The 18,646-nt window shown below is 39.9% G+C and overlaps 2 protein-coding genes across 12 annotated transcripts in view; both read right to left on the reverse strand.

Annotated features, from left to right (window-relative positions):
• MPHOSPH8 (M-phase phosphoprotein 8) overlaps nt 1-14,181 on the reverse strand; it is a 27,063-nt gene extending 12,882 nt beyond the window's left edge. For 3 of the 7 annotated variants that reach the window (XR_012672009.1, XM_075139980.1, XM_075139982.1), the window contains exons 1-8: nt 13,832-14,176; nt 9,004-9,159; nt 7,241-8,095; nt 4,136-4,238; nt 2,735-2,983; nt 2,142-2,267; nt 1,967-2,055; nt 677-817 (exon numbers count right to left, since the gene is read on the reverse strand). Coding sequence is in view for 6 of the 7 variants with exons in the window: in XM_075139980.1 (XP_074996081.1) it covers nt 677-817; nt 1,967-2,055; nt 2,142-2,267; nt 2,735-2,983; nt 4,136-4,238; nt 7,241-8,095; nt 9,004-9,159; nt 13,832-14,092 (1,980 nt within the window). In the remaining variant the exon portion in view is untranslated. Of the gene's footprint in view, nt 1-676; nt 818-1,966; nt 2,056-2,141; nt 2,268-2,734; nt 2,984-4,135; nt 4,239-7,240; nt 8,096-9,003; nt 9,160-13,831 lie in introns of all 7 variants that reach the window. The other 4 variants (XM_075139981.1, XM_075139977.1, XM_075139978.1 and 1 more) reach the window with 4 other exon arrangements.
• A 1,247-nt stretch (nt 14,182-15,428) lies between these two features.
• Nucleotides 15,429-18,646, reverse strand: part of PARP4 (poly(ADP-ribose) polymerase family member 4) — a 55,613-nt gene continuing 52,395 nt past the window's right edge. For 4 of the 5 annotated variants that reach the window (XR_012672008.1, XM_075139975.1, XM_075139972.1 and 1 more), the window contains 2 exons: nt 18,364-18,496; nt 15,430-16,967 (listed from right to left, as the gene is read on the reverse strand). Coding sequence is in view for 4 of the 5 variants with exons in the window: in XM_075139975.1 (XP_074996076.1) it covers nt 16,817-16,967; nt 18,364-18,496 (284 nt within the window). In the remaining variant the exon portion in view is untranslated. Of the gene's footprint in view, nt 16,968-18,363; nt 18,497-18,646 lie in introns of all 5 variants that reach the window. The other variant, XM_075139974.1, reaches the window with a different exon arrangement.

Genomic DNA, 18,646 nt, shown 5'->3' on the forward strand with positions numbered 1-18,646 from the left:
ACATTGTTCTCTCCCATGGCTAATAAAAAGCAATACAGACTCAGGCAAGTAGATAGCCATGATTATTTACAGTTCTTACTTTTTTTTTTAAATCTTGCAATACTGAACACCACAGGAAGAAAATAATATGTTCGCATTAATCACCAAACTGGAATCAAGCTCCCTTTTGCCTTGTATCTACTGTACGTGGGAAAACACATGAACCCACTTGAACAAAAGAGTGCACCCATGAAACCTCTCTAAACTTACCAGTCTAGTTGACCTTAGTTTGAGAAGAGCTCGCCACCATCTCCACCTCCCAACTCTCAAACAGTAAACCCTGCTTAATCAGAGATTTGCTCTCAAAGTCTCTCAAGTTTGGATCCTCTGTTGACAGAGATTCTAACAAGCAGTTCTAACACAAGAACTTCAGCCTCCATGACTGACAAATTCAGAGATATCCTTTGCATCCACTTTCCCTCTAGGTAGCCCTATGATTTTCTCTACACAGGATAGGGTTTGTGATCAGAATTTATTTACATTACAGTAACCACAGCTGAAATTATGCAGTTAATGTCACCCCGCTATATCCTGCTAACTACTTTTTGGGCATCATGCAAGGGAAAAAAGTTGTGTAACACTTTCAAACATAAGTAAAAGAGACAAGAATCACAAATATGACAATAACCAAGCCAACCTTTTCAGCTGCCTGTATCAATGCAGTTGTTCCATTTTTCTGTCTACCATTAACTTTAGCTCCTTTCCTGATTAGGACTCGGAGAAGGTCATCGTGCCCACCAGCAGCAGCAAGCATTACTAGGGTCATTCCACTTGAATCCTGCAACAAGAATCATTGCCATTAAAAAAAGAGAAAAAAAACAAAAAAACACAAAAGCCAAAAAAACTTTAAGATAAAGCAAAGCTGCAAGACAAAAATTGCAAGTGTGTCAACAGGTTTCACAAAGATGCCCCTCCATGGCAGAAGAATTCAAACACACATAGCTGCCAGATACCAACAAACTATCACCTCCCACTTCTCTTGTCCACAGGCCTCACACTCTGAGCTCCATAATCTGCAAAACCCGTAACATTCCAAGGACCAGAACAAGGAGGAAAACCAGAATGAGCCAGGAAGAAAGGCAGCAAGGTATTTGAGGGTGGGGAAGACAGCAAGACAGTGGAAAAAGAAATCAGCTGCCACTGGAAGAAAAACACAATGGCTCAACTCAGCTGCTACTACACCACTGCTTTTGGATTTTATCAGAGTATAAGTATGAAGAGACTTCTGTGAGTGGCCAGTCACCTCACTCATTCTTGCATTTTCCACCAGACACTACAATTCAAAGAACACACGCTTGTCTCAGTAGTTCATTTGGCATCTTTTCTACTACACTACAGAAGTCTTAGCATAACGTGTAGTTCTCAAAATGTTACATAATACAACTACACAAGATCACCAGTGAAAATACTGATATCGGAGATTTTAATCCTCAAAAATGGAACTGTAGTACAATTCAACAGGACAACAGATCCTTGAGGGAAAAACCAGTAAGAACACAGCTGATGAACAACTGGCAGAAAACTAACTATTCATGGAGTGAAGTGGTCCTAGTCTGTCAGACAGAACATTCAGGTTTTTTTTTTTAATGTATAGATGTTTTACATAGTTTAGGCACTTAACCTGATGGGTATCATCATTCCTTATACCACGTAAAGTTCTAAATTTAATATTTAGTTAAATCCAGTGGGCAAATCTGCTGCAAATCCAGCAACTGGGATGCATCTATCAAACTTCATTTTTTCTTTGGAAGAAATGGATAACAAATATTGAAGCCTCAAATTCTGTACTCCCTTTTCTCATCTTGTGCTTTTTTCCCAAGGTGAGACAGAAATCTGCTACTAGCAAGAGGGGAAAACTTTTCAAACAATCCAAATCTGTACTCTTCCCTCCTGCCCCCCTCCAATACTTCTATTGCAGAAAAATCACCTCTTGATCCAGATTATATTCCTCGTTTGAAGAAAGTGCCATCTTTACTGTCATATAATCTCCACTTTTAACAGCATCCCTCAGGAGAGCTAGAAAATAAATTCAATGCAGTTATAGGATATTTCACTTTGAAATGCCAGCTAAGAAACGTCCCTTCTTCCCAGCAACTACTCACTACTTGATATCGGTTCTGTTGACACATGATTCTCATCTTCTCCATCAAGGTGCTTCTGAAAGTCTTCTAGGGTCAGCCATTCTAACTGCATGTCCATACCCAAACTCAAGACTTGTTGCTTGCCATCTACCATGTATTTGATTTTATGGAAGAAAAAACGTAAAATAAGTAATGAGTAACTTACAAATTTCCAAACCATTCATTCATTGCTTGCCATTGCTTCAATGATCAGCAGCTTAACATACTACTACTTTTCATCCAAATAGACTCTCGAAGTCAGCGTGGAATGGTTCCAAACAATGAAGGCTACGTTACAAACAGACATAAAATGCTTTTACTTGAAACAAACTGTTTATTTGTTGTAATAAATTAGGCTGAAGTGATAAAAGATCGTGAACACTCCATTACCGTAATAGCAGAAACACACTGGAAACACACTGAAAAGTTATCAGTGAGTTTCAGAAGAAAACATAATTTTAGCCTCCTGTGGAGACAAGAATTGGAGCACTAGAAGATGCAAGCAGGAATGGAGAAAATATTAACTGCCAGTGCTCAATGCTCAACTTTCCCCTGCATTTGTTTCTACTGCTCACCAGAGGTCTCCATTTGACACACATCCACTACTTCTCGATCACCTTCTGCAGCAATGTAAGTCCATGTGTCTGTTTCATCTCTTATGTTCCTCCTTTCCTTGTACACTTTGCTGTCTTTTGATTTTAATTCTTCTATGAATTTATATTCTAGCGAAGATTCTTCTTTTTTGCAGTTATTCTCAGAATATTCACTTTTCTCTTCTGAAGCTACATTAAACAAGTCAAATGCACTTTTGATGTCCTTAAAGCCTAGAATATTAAGACAGTTACCAAGAGTGACTACTTGAGCCACTAAAGACTATTACATAACAAAGTTTAAGTGAGTGACCAGAGTCCACTTAGAAAAGGTCTGTTCTCTTTCCGTAAGTTAATCATTGCTGAAGCATAGGAGCAAGCTTAACAACCTAAGGCAAAAATCAGGGAGAGCTAGTTCACCTCCAGCTACCCTGGCAAGTCTGAGTTCTGACTGCTTTCAACACAGTACCATCTTTTTAAGAAATGTAGTTTAGAATTATGCGTAAATCGCTACTTTGAAAATATGGCTCAGTATCTGTATCTGATAGACAGACGAAGGACACGTGCTGTATAGGGAACAATAATTAATCATTCTGTTTGTTACTACTTTTCTTAAGCATTGTAAGCATCTATGCTACTTTCAGTGAAAGACGTTTCTCTATCAACAGCTATTTGAAGCATCATAGATCCTCCTGTTTGATTCATGATTATCAAACGTGGAGTTAACCTAGTTTTCCTCTGTTCATCCTCATCAGAGTAGTAAAGGAAATTATCCTGAATAAAATAATCCAGAATTTTACTGAGATCAAGAGTGGTAACATTAATACTCCACTATACTATTAAGAACAGAAATACAACCTAGACATATTTCTTCATGTATCAAATCATCCAGTTCTGGTGATATTTTAAGGGTTGTATAGTATAATTCATCATTGTGGCTAAAGCAAGAGACAAGAAGTTTGTCTGATGGGAACCTCTACTAGTTTTTCTCAACATAGAAAGCGTGTATTCATAGTATCATCAGAACACTTCTGGAAATAAGCCAATAGTTGGATAAATTCCTCTAAAAAAGGATTACTGTTACATGCCACAGAAGCATAGCTGACAATATTAAATGAAAAACGGGCAAAATCTTGACTTGTCTACAAAAATGTCAGCGATTTCTATACACTTCCATGCTTCATACATTGAAAGTACACACAACATTCTCATGAAGCATGTATTAACAAAGCCATTAAACAGCAGACTTTTGCTTCCTAAAATAAAAGCAGAAACTCCTGTTTCTGGTATGTGTTACAAAACTATACAATATCCGCTCTTGTAGAAATAAGAGGATCATGTCCTGAAGGGTCTTTCCCTTCTCTCTTTTAAGCAGGTAGCACTTACTTTTTAGGCCTTTTTGTTCTTTTCTGCTCTTTTCTTCTTTTTCAGACTCTTTTTTCTGAGATTTTTCTTTTGTTTCAGTTTTCTTTACTTCTTTCTCCTGATACTGAGAACAAAGATCAAATTAAAGTGGTAGACAAAAAATGGAAAATAAACTCCTTTCGCCACTCCAATGATAAAATGTATTTAAAATTAATACTACTGAAACCTGCATATAACAGACTTGTGGACATTCCTAAGAAAAGAATTAAACAGGTGAGCTAGGAGTGAAGTCTGTGAAGGCTTCTTCCATAAGAGAAGAGGTGTTATTTCCAAATTAAAACAACTTCAATTCAGATTTTTACTGCATCCCAGCCATGCAAGGTGTCTTATGGCATAAGGTGCAGATATGCCAAAACCAGCATTTTGAAGGAAATTCAAAATTAAGAACTTTTAATTTGTTCCAAATACTGAACCTGAATAGAATGTAGTTATTTCGAAGTATTTAACACCTTTGTAGCACCATATTCAAAACAGTTATGAGAGCACTGACTTGAACCTTAACTGAGAAAACTTGACATTTGTATACAGAATGTTCCAATTTACACATACAGAACGTTATGGCAGAAGTCATTTGTGAAAAACAGACACTCAGGAAAAATCTACCCAAACCCACCGTACCCACACAGAAGACTGAGCTTAGCAATATCCAATATTACAGAAGAAATTTATGGTAGATGTAGATATATAATCAAATTCACCAAAATAGAATTCAACTGCCTCCACCAAAGGTTGCCTTTCTCCTCCTGTAATCCTCTCTCTCCATTCAGCCAGCAAACTCCAAACTGCAGAGTAGAAGGGACAAGGCTCTTTGGCATGGCTTTGTATCAGCCCCTGACACCAACCTGGTACATGGAATAGCATTGGCTTTCTGAAAAACTGCCCCAAAAGAAGTTCCCACAAGAACTACAGACTGAATTTATCACTAAATGCTACCATTTCTTTGACGTAGGAAAACCTTCAATTAAAATAGGTGAATTTGGTGTATCATAATGTGTTAGCAGAGCTGAGACATTTAATGGTCTTTCTCATTCCCTCCCTCCCCACCCTCAAAACCTCAGTTTTTGATCACTGGCATGATTAACTAGTAGCACAGAGCGCTGTTAATCCTGGCAGATGCCCAGTATTTAGGAGGAGACCCGTAACGTACTAAATGGATTACCAGATATTTGCTACACAGAGGGGCTGTTAAAATCAGTAATCCTGAACTCTATTCCAGATTTCCAATACTGATCAGATGCACAACATACACTGCACATTTATTTTTGGAGGTAACTCGAATAGAAAGAATGGTTTGTCATGCAAGCTGATTCCAAACAGAGAATACTGAATTATAAATTGACATGACAGTGTTCTGTAATCAGAGCTACATAAGGAAAGATAGTTAGCTGAAACATACACAATGATTTTATTTGAAAAGAATACTCCGCTTGACCCAATAATTTAGTGAAGCCAAAAAACCTCCAGAACTCTCCACCAAACCCACCCATATAACACTTCACAGCTACTCTGGAGAATAACTAACCAGGTACAGAAAACATTGTTTAAGCCTCCTAGACTAAAAAAAGCAAAAAACAGAATGCCTTCCTTGCTTCCTTAGTACTTTGGAGCATTCCACAGAGCACGACCATGAGAAAGGCATACAGACAACTTTCTGAGAGTGCTGGCTGAAGAGACATAAGCAAACCAACCTTCATTTGCTGTTGATTTCTTCATGTCTGGAGTGACAGAATTTTTATACTACTGGTAAATAAAACAGAACTCCAAAGATTTATCTGGTTATCTTCTCTGATGTCTCTCTTATGAATGCTATAGGCTCAACTACAAGAAAATACTTGAGTAATAAAGGGCCATACCATTTCAGTTAACTAAGTAACTTTTTGAAACTGGCTATGCCTCATAGTAATTGCTTAACCTTTACAAGAGCTTTCACCACTAAGGTCCTGCAAAAACACTACTCTGTGTAGCTCTACTCTGAGATTATGCCACTTACTGTCTACCCCAAAATCAACTTCCTTATGTTTAAGGTGGCCTACTCCATACATACAACAATCTTAAGCAGAGGACCACAGCTGAACCTACAGAAGAAACTTGCCACCACAGAATTATGGCCTCAGAAGAAGTGGGGGTATAATCCAGTAAGTATCAAGGTGTTTTGGCTGCAATCCTGTCACAAATCAGAAAGGGCTTTGTCTCAGCAGCCGAAGTTTTATCAACTGCAAACTGTACTACAACAGTCTGAAACAGCTGAAAAATTATATTCTCAGAAACATTCCAGGAATATTGGGGGTTTTTTTCCATTAATTTTTTTTCTTTTACCTTTACCATCCTGCTTTTCTTAAAACACTACTGTATTAAATAAGGAAAAATAAATATTCCAGTATTTGCTTAGCTCATTTCTTAGAACAGGTACAACATTTGTAATTAATATGAAACCATGTCATAAAACTAAGCATTTTCTGTAAGCACCCCAGGAATTCTAACAAGACAAGCCAGCTGCACAATTATCTGGGAGACTTGGGTTTAGAAGCGATTTCAGCATTCCAATTCTCAGGTAGGTGCTAACGCACGTAAGGTATAATGGAATGGCTGGCTTTTGAGAGAGATCAACTGTGTGTTTTAGCTCAAAGGCGCACTTCATTGTGCAGTGTTGGATGGATAGTTGTTCAAGACTGAATGTCTTACTACACAAGTAGAAAAAAGTCAAACTGAGGCAACTGTTGAAGGTGGGGGGAACAAAGCTAAAAATGACAGCATGCTTTGGAGGAACAGTAAATTTCATTCTAAGTAAGTACACATAACAAACAGGAGAAATTCATACTTTCACGTTTAAAGACACCCTTCTCTCCTAAAGTGTTCCCTCCTTCATAGTGTTCAGGATCCAGAAATTTTTCAGTCTCTCCTATACATTGTGCAGTGGGCCTTTCTTTAGCTTCATCCAGCTCATTAACTTTCCAATTTGTATTTTTCTACTTGCCATCATGAACAGTAGCCTTTTGAGATATCTGTACCTCAAAGATGTTTGATTTAATCCCCAGCCCCCACCCCAATGCCTTAAACATTGCTTACCTCCCCAGCTGAATCAGTGGACTTGCGCCCTCTTTCATCAGCGCTCAATTTCAAACCCTTCTGCACTGGTGAAGGAGCAGGTGACACTTTCTCCAACTCTCCTGGTACCATTTTTACTTTTTCTTGACCTTTTTGCTTTTTGTGCATGCTTTTCTTTTCTAAATAGATATCTTGAGTTTCCACTTTTCTAGCTTCCTCTTTACAATCTTCAGCTTTCTGAATTTTTTTCTTCTTTCTTTTAACCTTAACATCAATACCATCATCTTCATTGCTTGCTGATCCATCAAGATGCCTATCAGCAATGGAATCTTTTTCAGCAATTTCTTGTTCCAATCTCTCTTCTCCACTTACTACCTTTTGCTTCTCGTCTTTATTTTCAGAATTTAAGTCTGAATTTTCATTATCAATTCCTTGAGAAAATACATCATCTAGAATACTTGATTCTGAGTCAAACTGAACATCTCCATGCTTCTCCTTCCGTGATTTTTTATTTTCTTTAGGATCTTCTTTAGATTTTATTTTTAAATCTTTAACTTCTCCCTTCTTTTTCTTGATTTCTTTAGTATCTTCTTTCCTTTGCTTCTTTGGGTCCTTTGAATCCTCCTTGGTTTCTGAAGTCCTTTTTTTTGGTTTTGAATCTGAAATCAAAGTATCTGAGGAATTTTCACATTCTGTTCTGGGTTTTTCTTTGAGTTTTGCAGACTTAGACTTTTTCTTCTTCAGATCATCTGGACTTCTATCCTCTCCATCTTTTGACTTTTTCTTTTTCTTCTTTGGTGAAACATCATCTTTTGTTTCACTTTGCCAGTCACTGTCAGATTCTGCTTCAAACACATCATTATTTAAACATAGTTTCTAAAAGGCAGAGAAAAAAAGAAAATATTTCTTTCCACATTAAACTGTATCACTTTGGTGTAAACGATACAAAAATGGTAGCAATGGTGCTTGGGAAAAGTAAGCTTTTAAACACTTTAACCTTTTTATCACTGCAAATATTATTCCTCATTGACAAACTGTAAAATTTGTAAATACAGTTCTAGCTCACTTACCTAAATTACATTACTAACTGCTTGGATGAGAATCAATGCATAAACAAGTCAAGTAAACCAATCAGACATCCAACAACCAGATTCCAGAACAGAACTAAATCTGAACTATTTTACATCAAAAACAATTAACGTGATTTTGTAAAATTTACCCATAGGTTTCCCAGAAGTGGGGTACCAGTTTTCAAAAAAGATTCTTACACTTCATTTTCAAACTGACTGAGCAGTTAAAAAAGAAAAGAAAAAGACATATGCTGCCTTCTTGTAATTAATTTCTCTGTATTCCTATCTTACCAAATTTAGTGGTTAACATGCAAAAATTCATCAATCTGCTACTCAAAGCAGGAGGGTGAACTGAGCGGTGCCCAGCTTCACTGACAAGAAAATACGCATGTGGGTAGGGAAAAGGGGTTGTTTATGTTGTCAAAAACAAACTACAATGACCACACATCATTTATATAGTCCCATTAAAAACTGAAATAAAGTTTAGATGGACTTAGCCTCTACAAGCAAACTTGTCAATTAACAAAAAAATCCCTAACCAGAGAGCAGCAACAATATTCAGTTTCACATGAAACAAAACACATTTAGATCGAAGAGATTCTTTAAGTCTTCTTAACTCCATATCCCAAATGTCTTCCCTTCTCCCTCCTCCCATGAGCAGAGCCTAGATAGGGAATACATCTTCAGTGTAAGACACTGCAAGGTGAAACACACCTGTATGTCTTTTTTAACAGGTTTAGGCTTATTGTCCACAATTTTTTTTCTGAATTCAAGCAGCACTTCTTTGCAGTCTTCCAAATGAACCTCTGGTTCCCAGGTATCATCATCAGAGGTATATCCTTTCCACCGTACTTTGTACAGAATTTTACCCTGTAAGAAAAAAACCCAACATTTAATACAATACAGCACAGTATTGCATCATCTACTCAATTCTTGGGGATCTCAGTGGATATATCACATTGTGTATATAGAAATGAATATAATGGGAGTTCAAGCCAGTGTTGACATAAGAATTCCCAGAATTATTCCATCTGCATCACATACTGAACTAAGTAGGTTGTAAAACATTTCAGTAGTTGGAGTGGTTTTATCCAAAATATTTGTAGTATCTAAGATCTGTTCAGAATCACAGCTACAATGTACAAATCATAAATTCCCAGTCATTTTCTTGAAATGGATTTTCTGACAGTTATAAAACTAATTTTTAAAAAAGTTTTAATATTTCTTCTATAAAAATTTCAAGCTTGAATTGCTTCTCTTCGCTGAAGAAGTTGATATAAAACCTTAAGATTTATAATGCATTAACACCATTCACCTAGTTTTATATTGGAATTTATAACTTATCTTAGATTTGTAATCAATGCCAGTTTTGATAAGCTGAAATACCAACAATTAGGAAAAAAAAAACCCACACCACCAATGACATCAAGTTGAACCTACACAAAATCTGAGTGTGTGCGTCTGAGTGGAGTTAGTTACGAAGATTTTGGTAAAAGATTACATACAAAAGCCCTAGACCAATTGTTTCAACAGTATTTAACTTCACCGTAGGATGAAATTGCACCTTTTAGTGTCTATCTTGTTTTTTCACAAGATTAGAAAGTTTTTTACTGTTAAAAAAGCTTTCCATCAAATTATCTCTTGCCTTTCTCCTACATAAATTAAGTAGTCTGAATCCTTATGTTTCTCAAAATGGACTCCTTTTCTTGCTGAGAGGCAAGGCTTATTAGCTTGGACTCAGCATGTTGCCGATATTGCCAGACAAGTGGCAACTCAGGACCTCCTGCACCAAGCTTAACTGAAAAGCAGAGACATGTCCTATGAAATCAATGCGATCACCTTTATTGATTAAACCTGCAGCCTCTTTAAACAGATGTATGACAAAAGCTAGCACCAAACTTAAGAAAATCCATTGTCCATATAAAAAAGGTAATAATGAATATGAGGCAACATAGCCTTTCCTGAACTTATTTTCTGGAGGGGGAAAAAAAAGTATTAGCAAATGTACTACTAGGTTGATAATGCTCTGAAAGATCCTATACAGCTAATCAAGCCTGCAGAAGGAAAGCTTCAGAAGAATTGCCATTTGACACTTGATATTAAATGTATTTATATGCATAAATTTACATTTTTGCCTGAGCACCATTAACCTTTGGCCAAGCGTATATATATGCCATTAAACTTTAGCAATCACTCTACTTACAATGTTCTGTATTTTGCTTCACAGACACATAAATAAATAGCCTATATTCAGATACATTAGTGTAATACTTCTCCTCTTATAATTTAGCTTAACCATACACTCTTGATTTAGGAATTAGTTTTCAAAATCATGCTCATCTGTCTCTCTTTCTTTCCTCTAATGTCATGAAATAAACGACTAGTAACTTTCTTATTACAGTCACAGAATAATTTAGGTTACAAGGGATCTCCAGAACTAACAAGTAAAACGCCCTCCTCAAAGCAGGACCATCTATATCAGGCTGCTCAGGAATCTGCCCAGTCAAGCATATCTATTCAGATTTTCCTGTGTTCCAGCTTGTGTCCACTGCCTCTCTCATCCTTTCACTATGCATCTCTGAGAAGGATATGACTCTATCCTCTCTACATCCTCCCATTAAGTAGATATAGATACCACTATGACCATCGCTGATTCTTCTCTTCTTACGGCAGAGCAAACCCAGCTCTCTCAGCCTCCTGTGCTCCAGCTCCCTAAACTGTTTTCATAACCCTTCACTCCAGTATGTCCATGTCTCTTCTGCCCTGGAGAGCTCGGAACTTGACACAGTACTCCAGATGCACCCCAGCAGGGCTGAAGAGAGGAAGAAGTATCTCCTTCGATCTGCTGGCTACACTCCTGGATGCTGCTGGCCTTCTTTGCTGCAAGAACTGCTGACTCATCTTCAACTTACTTGTCTGTGGGGAATCCCAGCTCCTTTCCCGCAAATCTGCTTCCTAGCCAGCTGGCCTCTCACCTATCTGGTGGTACAGGGTCATGCCATTTCAGATGCAGGACTTCAGTTAGCTGCAGAGTTACTGTTACGCCCTCGTAACTCAGGTACAAAATAAGTTAGAAGTCCTCTTGTAATTAACTGAGAAAGCTGGACAAAAAAAAGTCTACTGCAAGTGTAAGACTATGTGGCTGTTGAATGACTCTACATCCAGTACATGGAGAGTGATACAAAAAGGCAGCTTAAGAGAAGACAGGAGATTGATCATCATACTAAAGATACATACGCAGTCTTACACTCATCTGTCAGCATTATCTTACCCAACATTGTTATTTCTTTCCTCTGTACCACTTACAAATAATAAAACTTAGATTTCCAAGGATTTTTATACTGCTGTAGCTTCTATGAGAACTAGTGATGGGCTAGAACCAACTCCTATGGAAAGGGGTATTACCATGTCATTAAAGAGCAGAATTAGGGTTACTCATTTCCACCAGGGAATGTCACGATTTGGAGCCTGTTTTAGTAAAATTGTAGTGCAGCATGAAAGGCTTTCTAGACATACTGAGAGGAAACATTTCCAAACTTTTATTGCTTGTTTCTCTTAAGTAGGACATGTTAATGTTTCATTTATCAGTAGGTCTAATTCCTCAGCCCAACGCCATCCCAGGAGTGCTGTCTCTCATGCTACCACTACTACCAGCTCCAGCAACATCAGGACTGCAAATGAAAAGAGCTTCTCTGTGCGGTGCTCTCCAGCTCTCCCGCTTCTGCAGCTGTGACACAGGAACACAGTAACTGGCCTTATGCTGTGCTGGACAGTGGCCGACTCGATGTATCTGCTTGGACTTTCAATCAGTCTTGGGAATCTGCAAGCTGGGAACCACTAGTCTAAAGCAGACTACATAAAATATACTCCACTGAATGTAACACACAGCTTTTTCCAGGCATTTCGGAAGTTAGGACTGGGTGCAAGTATCTGTCTTGCCCTGTGTTTCTGAAGCACAGGAGCATGGCCCCCACTGAAGAGCAATGGAAAGGTGACCTGATGCAATCGGAGCCCATGCTACAAAGCCACAACCAACACATACTGGGTAAGGCACATGCAGATCGTAAGGCTAACTGCACTGACCCAGCCTGGAAACCTCAAGTGCATACAGCTCCGAACCTGCTGCAGAATGGGCTGCTTGGAGAAGGAGGATAGAAAGAGGGGGCATAACACACCTTTTTACCAGCACATGCCAATGACATTTTTAAGAGATGGTACTTGCCCGCATTCCAGTAGTCTTTAGAAGTGTGTGGAACGGTATGACTCACCCCCCCACCAGTATACAGATTTTAGGTTCCATCACTGGGGGGAGGAGGTGAAAGGGAAGAAAGAAAAAAAAAAAAAGAAGAGTTCTCTTGTTTTCAAGCCTGACTTATTATTTTGACCAACACTTCATACAGGCAAAGCTATAAATACTGTATTACCCCAAAAGCATAACATTCTTAAGCCATCATGATATTTCAGTCAAGAGACAACCTAATCATGATAGCATCACAAATATCTAAGAAATTCTTGATCTGAAGGTTCTCCAACCTAAGGGTTTCAAAACCCTTATGTTTTACACTAAACAGGCAGAATTCTATACTATCACGTACCTGACTGAAGCCTAAAATAAAAATCATTAATTAGTTAAAATAAACCATTTTCAGACACAAAATCATAAAAAACGCACAAACCTATGTTAATTATTTTTTGTATTCGAGGTTTAGGTAATTTTAGAAGAACTTCAACCAGTCTATGCTGTTTTCAAAAAAAGAAGAAAAGGTATGATATTTCTGTCTAAACAAAGCAAAGATCACTACAGCTAGTTATTTTAACTGGAAGAAGTCTCTAATTTTAAGAGGTCTTCACATATTTTATAAGCCAGTAAACATAGTCTCATGAAACACACCTTGAAACCACCTCCAAGTTCTCCATTATACTCAATCCTGCCCATTTCTGCACTCAAACACTTTACATCAAAATACTACTGCAGTTCAGACATAAGAGCAAAGAGTAGTTTAACAATGCAGACAAAAAAAACTTAGTAAAGATACTCCAGATTTAGTCCCTTTAGTCAAAGCTGTAAGATACAAAACGCTTCCTTGCAAAATTATGCACAAGGTGTTTTAAAAGACAATTATAACGGAACTACTATTTTTACATGGTTCTCGCCCAAGTATAAAAGAATCGTGCAGGAAAATCTGCCTGAACAGCAGCCTCTGCCTGTGCAGCCTGCACAACCTTGCGCGCACTGAAAGCGAGGGAAGAGCACGAGACCGAGCGCACTCCGGCCCACCCTGCTGCCAGCCCATGGTTAATCAACCGCTCCCGACTCCCGTGCTGCCGTGCACCTCCTCGGGGAGCACGGCGAAACCCGACCCCAAGGCAGCCGCAGGCCCCAGTTAGGGGGCGGCCGGGCTGCCCGCCAGACCCGCCACCGCACGGCGCAGCCGCCTCCCTGAGAGACCCGCCGCCGCCGCACCGCCCGGGGGGCCCCGCCACAGCCCCGGGAGAGCGGCCGGGGGCGCCGCGCTGAGAGGCGGCGGCACTGCGCACTCACCCCCTCGGTCTTCACGTCAAGGATCTTCTCCACCTCGAACACGTCCACGTCCTCCTCCTCCTCCTCCTCCTCCTCCTCCTCCTCGCTCTCGCCACCGCCGCCGGCTGCCGCCGCTGCCGCGCCCGCCGCTTTGCCAGCCCCGCTGCCGTCTTCCTCCCCGTCCTCCTCGTCCTCCGCCGCGGCCGCCGTCTCCTCCTCTTCCTCCGCCCCCTCCAGCCTGGCCGCCGCCGCCTCAGCCCCACTCCCGGCCGCCGCCGCCATTTTGGGCCGAATTTCAAACGACAACGGTGAAAAGCGGCTGCGACATCCACCGCCTGGCGAGGAGGGAGAGAGGCGGCGGCCGCAGCCAATCGGCGCCCCGCCAGCCCATGACGGACATGGGCGGGGCCCCGAGCCCGGAGGCCTTCGTGCCCTCAGCGCGGCGGCCCGCGGCAGCCAATGGGGGGGTCCCAGCAGGAGGCCCCGGCAGGATTGGAGGGGGCCGGCCTCTTGCCGGTGGCCGCGGGCTCCCGGCCGGCCCGGCTTCTGGAGGCCGCGGCCTCGCTCGTCCCCGGGCGGGCTGTCCTCCAGCCCGATGCCTGCCGCAAAGCCGGGCGGCGGGAGCGGGGAGCCCGGTGCCGTCCCGCTTCCAGACAAGCTCTGCTGTCGCCCGCCGGTGCTAGCCGCCGCGGGTCTCGGCACTACGGCTGCCGGGAGCCCCGATGCTGTCGGCGAGGGGCGAGCGCCGGGTGGTTGCTGGAGCTGCCTGTCTGCACGCTGGCCCGGGGGCCCCTTCCTCGAAAGCGTGACCGAAGCCCCGCTCGGCCGCCGTGTAAGGTTTCGCTGCCTGGCGCGGTAGCTCTCCTCCGGAGAAGGGAGGTGGTTACCGGTGACTGGAGGCACTCAAAGTCACGTTCACGCTGCTGATCCTTCTGCCAGGAGATACGGTGCCCGGGTAGGGCTGGCTCGTCCGAATAAAAAGACAAGAGTGTGCTGAATATCGCGGTGCAAAGGTATTCTTTGCCCTCAGCTGGGTGAGGCTTTGGGGAAACACACAAGAAGGATGTACACGGACACCTCAGGACGAGGTCCTGCTGGGGAATGTGGTTTCTCCCTAGGAAAAAGAATCCTTTTAAATTTAATTCTAAGGTCAGGTTGGGTGGGGCTCTGAACAACCCGATCTAGTTGAAGATGTCCCTGCCCACGGCAGGGGGTTTGGACTAGATGACCTTCAAAGGTCCCTTCCAACCCAAACTATTCTATGATTCATAGTGTTTTGCATGTTAAAATAATTGCCCATAGGCAAGCACAGCTTTTTTTATGTAACATGCTGGAGAAAAAAAGACAATCTTGTAAGAAAAAGCAAATAAACCACACCCTATTTGCTTATTCAACTGCCTTTGCTAGAGCCAGAGTATTAATATATTGCATCTCAGAAACAGTTCCTTAAAGAACACACATCACTCAAATGAAACTCGGGCTTTAGTGTGAACGTATACTTTCCATGCAGACCCGTATGGGATTTAGCGTTGCAACAGTGAAAACACCAAACTATTTGAATAATTAACTGCAGTGAAGGAAAAAAAGAAATTTATTTCTTTTATTCATATTTTTGCCAGCACTTAATTTCTAAGGTAACTCTAGTAATGCAGCAGTTGACCATACAAAGACTTAACAGTGGCTTTAGAAGCTAGTTTATTGTTGTCTACATTAAAGAGTCTGTCTAGTTCTTAAGAAACCCATATCCTAGCTCTTCTCAAATAGAAAGTGTAGTACAAATCTTTCCTTTGTATTATTTACTAAAAAGAGACAGTATCTTACACATGTGAAAATAAGGATTCAGAGCACCTTAGAAGCAGAATGACCTCAGGATAACCCTCTTAGCAACCTCCTCTACTCCATCCTTAGCAGATGTTTGCTTAAATTCTCATGAAAACACCTATGAGAGAGATTCCACAGTTTTCTTTAGTAACCTCTTACAACACTTCTCTATTACTGGTAGGGAGCATTCTCCATTTGCTAGGGCAGTGTAACACATTACCTACGGTGGCTGTGGAATCTCCTGCTTCTGAATATTTTCAATGGTTGGACAAACAAGTGTAGAGAATGTTCTGCACACGCGGGATCCCGCCTCAGCACAAGCAATTCTACTAAGTCTCTAGCTACATTTCCTCAGATCACAAAGCACCAAAGTGTGATTCTGTGCAGCTCCTTAATTTAGAAGAGGTTAATGTGTTCATTCAAGCACCTGTGAAAAGCCCACTAAATTAAATCACTTTTAGTCTGGTTTTGTTATTATGCTTCAGTGTTTGGTCCAGTATAAAATAAAACTAATCAGTTTTAGTTTTTTGTCAGAATAAAATCAGAATACAGAGTAACAGCAGGAAAAAAAGAGAGAACTCATTCCTCCTAACAAAACTGGCCTATGTATTCACAAATTGACCTATGACCGAAAAGAAAAGCAGTGCAGGAGAAAAATAACGGTTCTGCTGTTTGCATTTCAAAGCACACTGTAGGAATTACAAAACCACGCAATTGAAAACACTGATATGTTCTGAAGATATTTATTAGTTCTTTGTTTATCACATTCTTGTATCTGTCAAAACACCTCCTGCCATATTTAACTGAATTACTACATTACACTTTCTTTACCGTGCCATTAAAGAAGTACATAAGATTTTAGGAGAAATCAAACCAAAGATATTATTAAAGTACTTTTATAATGTGCAATGAACCAAAGAGATTAATGTAAAAAAATGAAATATTAAGGTATTTTTAACAGTTACAGATAAGTAAAATACTACATATATGTAAAATCAAGACTTACTAACTATAAGACTCTTTATTTCCATACCTTTACGTCTGTGACTATGAGAATTATTATTCAGTAGTAAGGTCAAATGTCCTCAATTTAAACAATTTATGTAAAACTGCAAGGAAAGCTAACTCTGCTATTATCTTAAAGAATTAGGTGATTAAATATTTTAAATAGAAAGAGAATTCATGTTAGGTAAACTTGATACCCAGTATCTTCTTAGTGGCAGAATCCCAGTCTTTCCCAAGTTCAAGTCGATAGCAAATTGATGGAAATCGCTTCTCAACTCTTCTTACCCACTCTATTGCTTTCTTGATCAACTCAAAAGGCCAGTGAACACCACTGTGTGTAGAAATGAAGTTTTATTATAACAAAATCTTGTAAATCCACCAAAGGAGCAAGAAGAAAGTAATTTCTTCTGATGATAATTACTTGAAAATTTTCTATAGTACAATGATCCAGCCTGTATAAAATACCATCTAATGCAGAAAACATTATCATCTGAGCTGCTCTATCTTTTTAGAATCTTCCACATGGGAAGTATGTAGACTCATAATCATTACTTCCATTTATTTGCACTATTCCAATCACTGCAGTGAAGTACTATGCATTTCATAAAGGCAAACATGACTTCTCCTTCGCACATTCACGTTAGAATTGCTTTCATCCAGCAGTCAATGCCATTTTATTTGTATTCCTGACTAGAGTAGCCAAAATTATACAACCAATTTTTCCCCTCTGTCAAGGAGTTTCAAAAGAGGGAGGAAGATTTCCAAGGCTGTCCTGACTCTTTCTTTATCCTGTTCCTATACGCCCTGTTAAAGTATGAAGTGTGTAAAGCTTCCCATTTTGGCACAAGGAATCTGTTGGTGGCTGGGGCAATCTAGATTCACTGGAGGCCTATTCCTTCATGCTTCTTTTAAGACCTTTGTCTTTCCTCTATACCAAAAAAACTTGTGAGTTGATAATTGTTCACTTCACCCCCAAAGAAAAGGAATTTCCAGACACAGGAACCCTGTATTCAAAAGATAATAGAGCACTGGAACATACAAAAGCAAGAGGGATGGGGTTCAGAATGAGCCAGCACCAGCATTCCTCACAGCTAAAGGAAAGGGTGGAAGTTGTGGTGTGAAGAATCATCTGCTCTAATAATTTCAAAAGTCTTGTCCAGAATATTTTATGGTGTATGCTTGTGAAGAACACCAAGCCATAAATATAATCCTAAAAAAGGGTGCAGGCCAACAGGCACAAGTTGGCACATCAAGGAAAAGTCCGGTAGGTTTTTTTTCCTAATTTCTAAAATAAGTGATTAATAAACACTGGAAAAGGTTGCCCTTAAAAACGTTGAGGTTGACGAATCTCCATGCTTAAAGATATTTAAAACTCAGCTGGGCAAGATCCTGAACAACTTATCCAACATCTGAGTTGGCCCTGCTTTAAGGAACAGATGACCTCCACAGGCCATATCCAACCTGAATTATTCAATGATTCTAGTAAGAAGTATAAAATATCTTTTACTACTTTCTATACTTCTCAATTTTTATATCATATTTTGCAAAGTATTTCATCCTTCATCCATCCTCTTAAAAGAAACCATGTGCCACCAATGATTACATTCCCTTTTCTACAGCCATATCCTGTAGTATAGTCATTGACTCTCTATAATGAAATCAATCTCTGTATGTTGAGAAGTTTTACATTACTACATTAAATTATAAGATTTTACTTAAAAGCACACCTTGAATTAGATGAATCATCCAGTTTCATCAGTGTTTTGAAAACTATCCCTTTCAATTCGTTTGTGCAGCGTATGAACTGTAGCACAAGAAGAGTAGCAATCAACTGCAGTAGCTTTTCTTTTCCAGTTGGGCCTAAGGAAGAAGAAAAGGGAAGTGGTATTACTATTTAAATGATTTCTTGACAACAGAAAAAGTACTCCGTATCAATTTAAAACATCAACTGTCCTAATGCTATTTAATTGTTTCACCATACAATCACTGCTATCAAGAGTATTCACATAA

This window comes from Calonectris borealis, chromosome 1 (assembly GCF_964195595.1).
Source record: "Calonectris borealis chromosome 1, bCalBor7.hap1.2, whole genome shotgun sequence".
Lineage (NCBI taxonomy): Eukaryota > Metazoa > Chordata > Aves > Procellariiformes > Procellariidae > Calonectris > Calonectris borealis.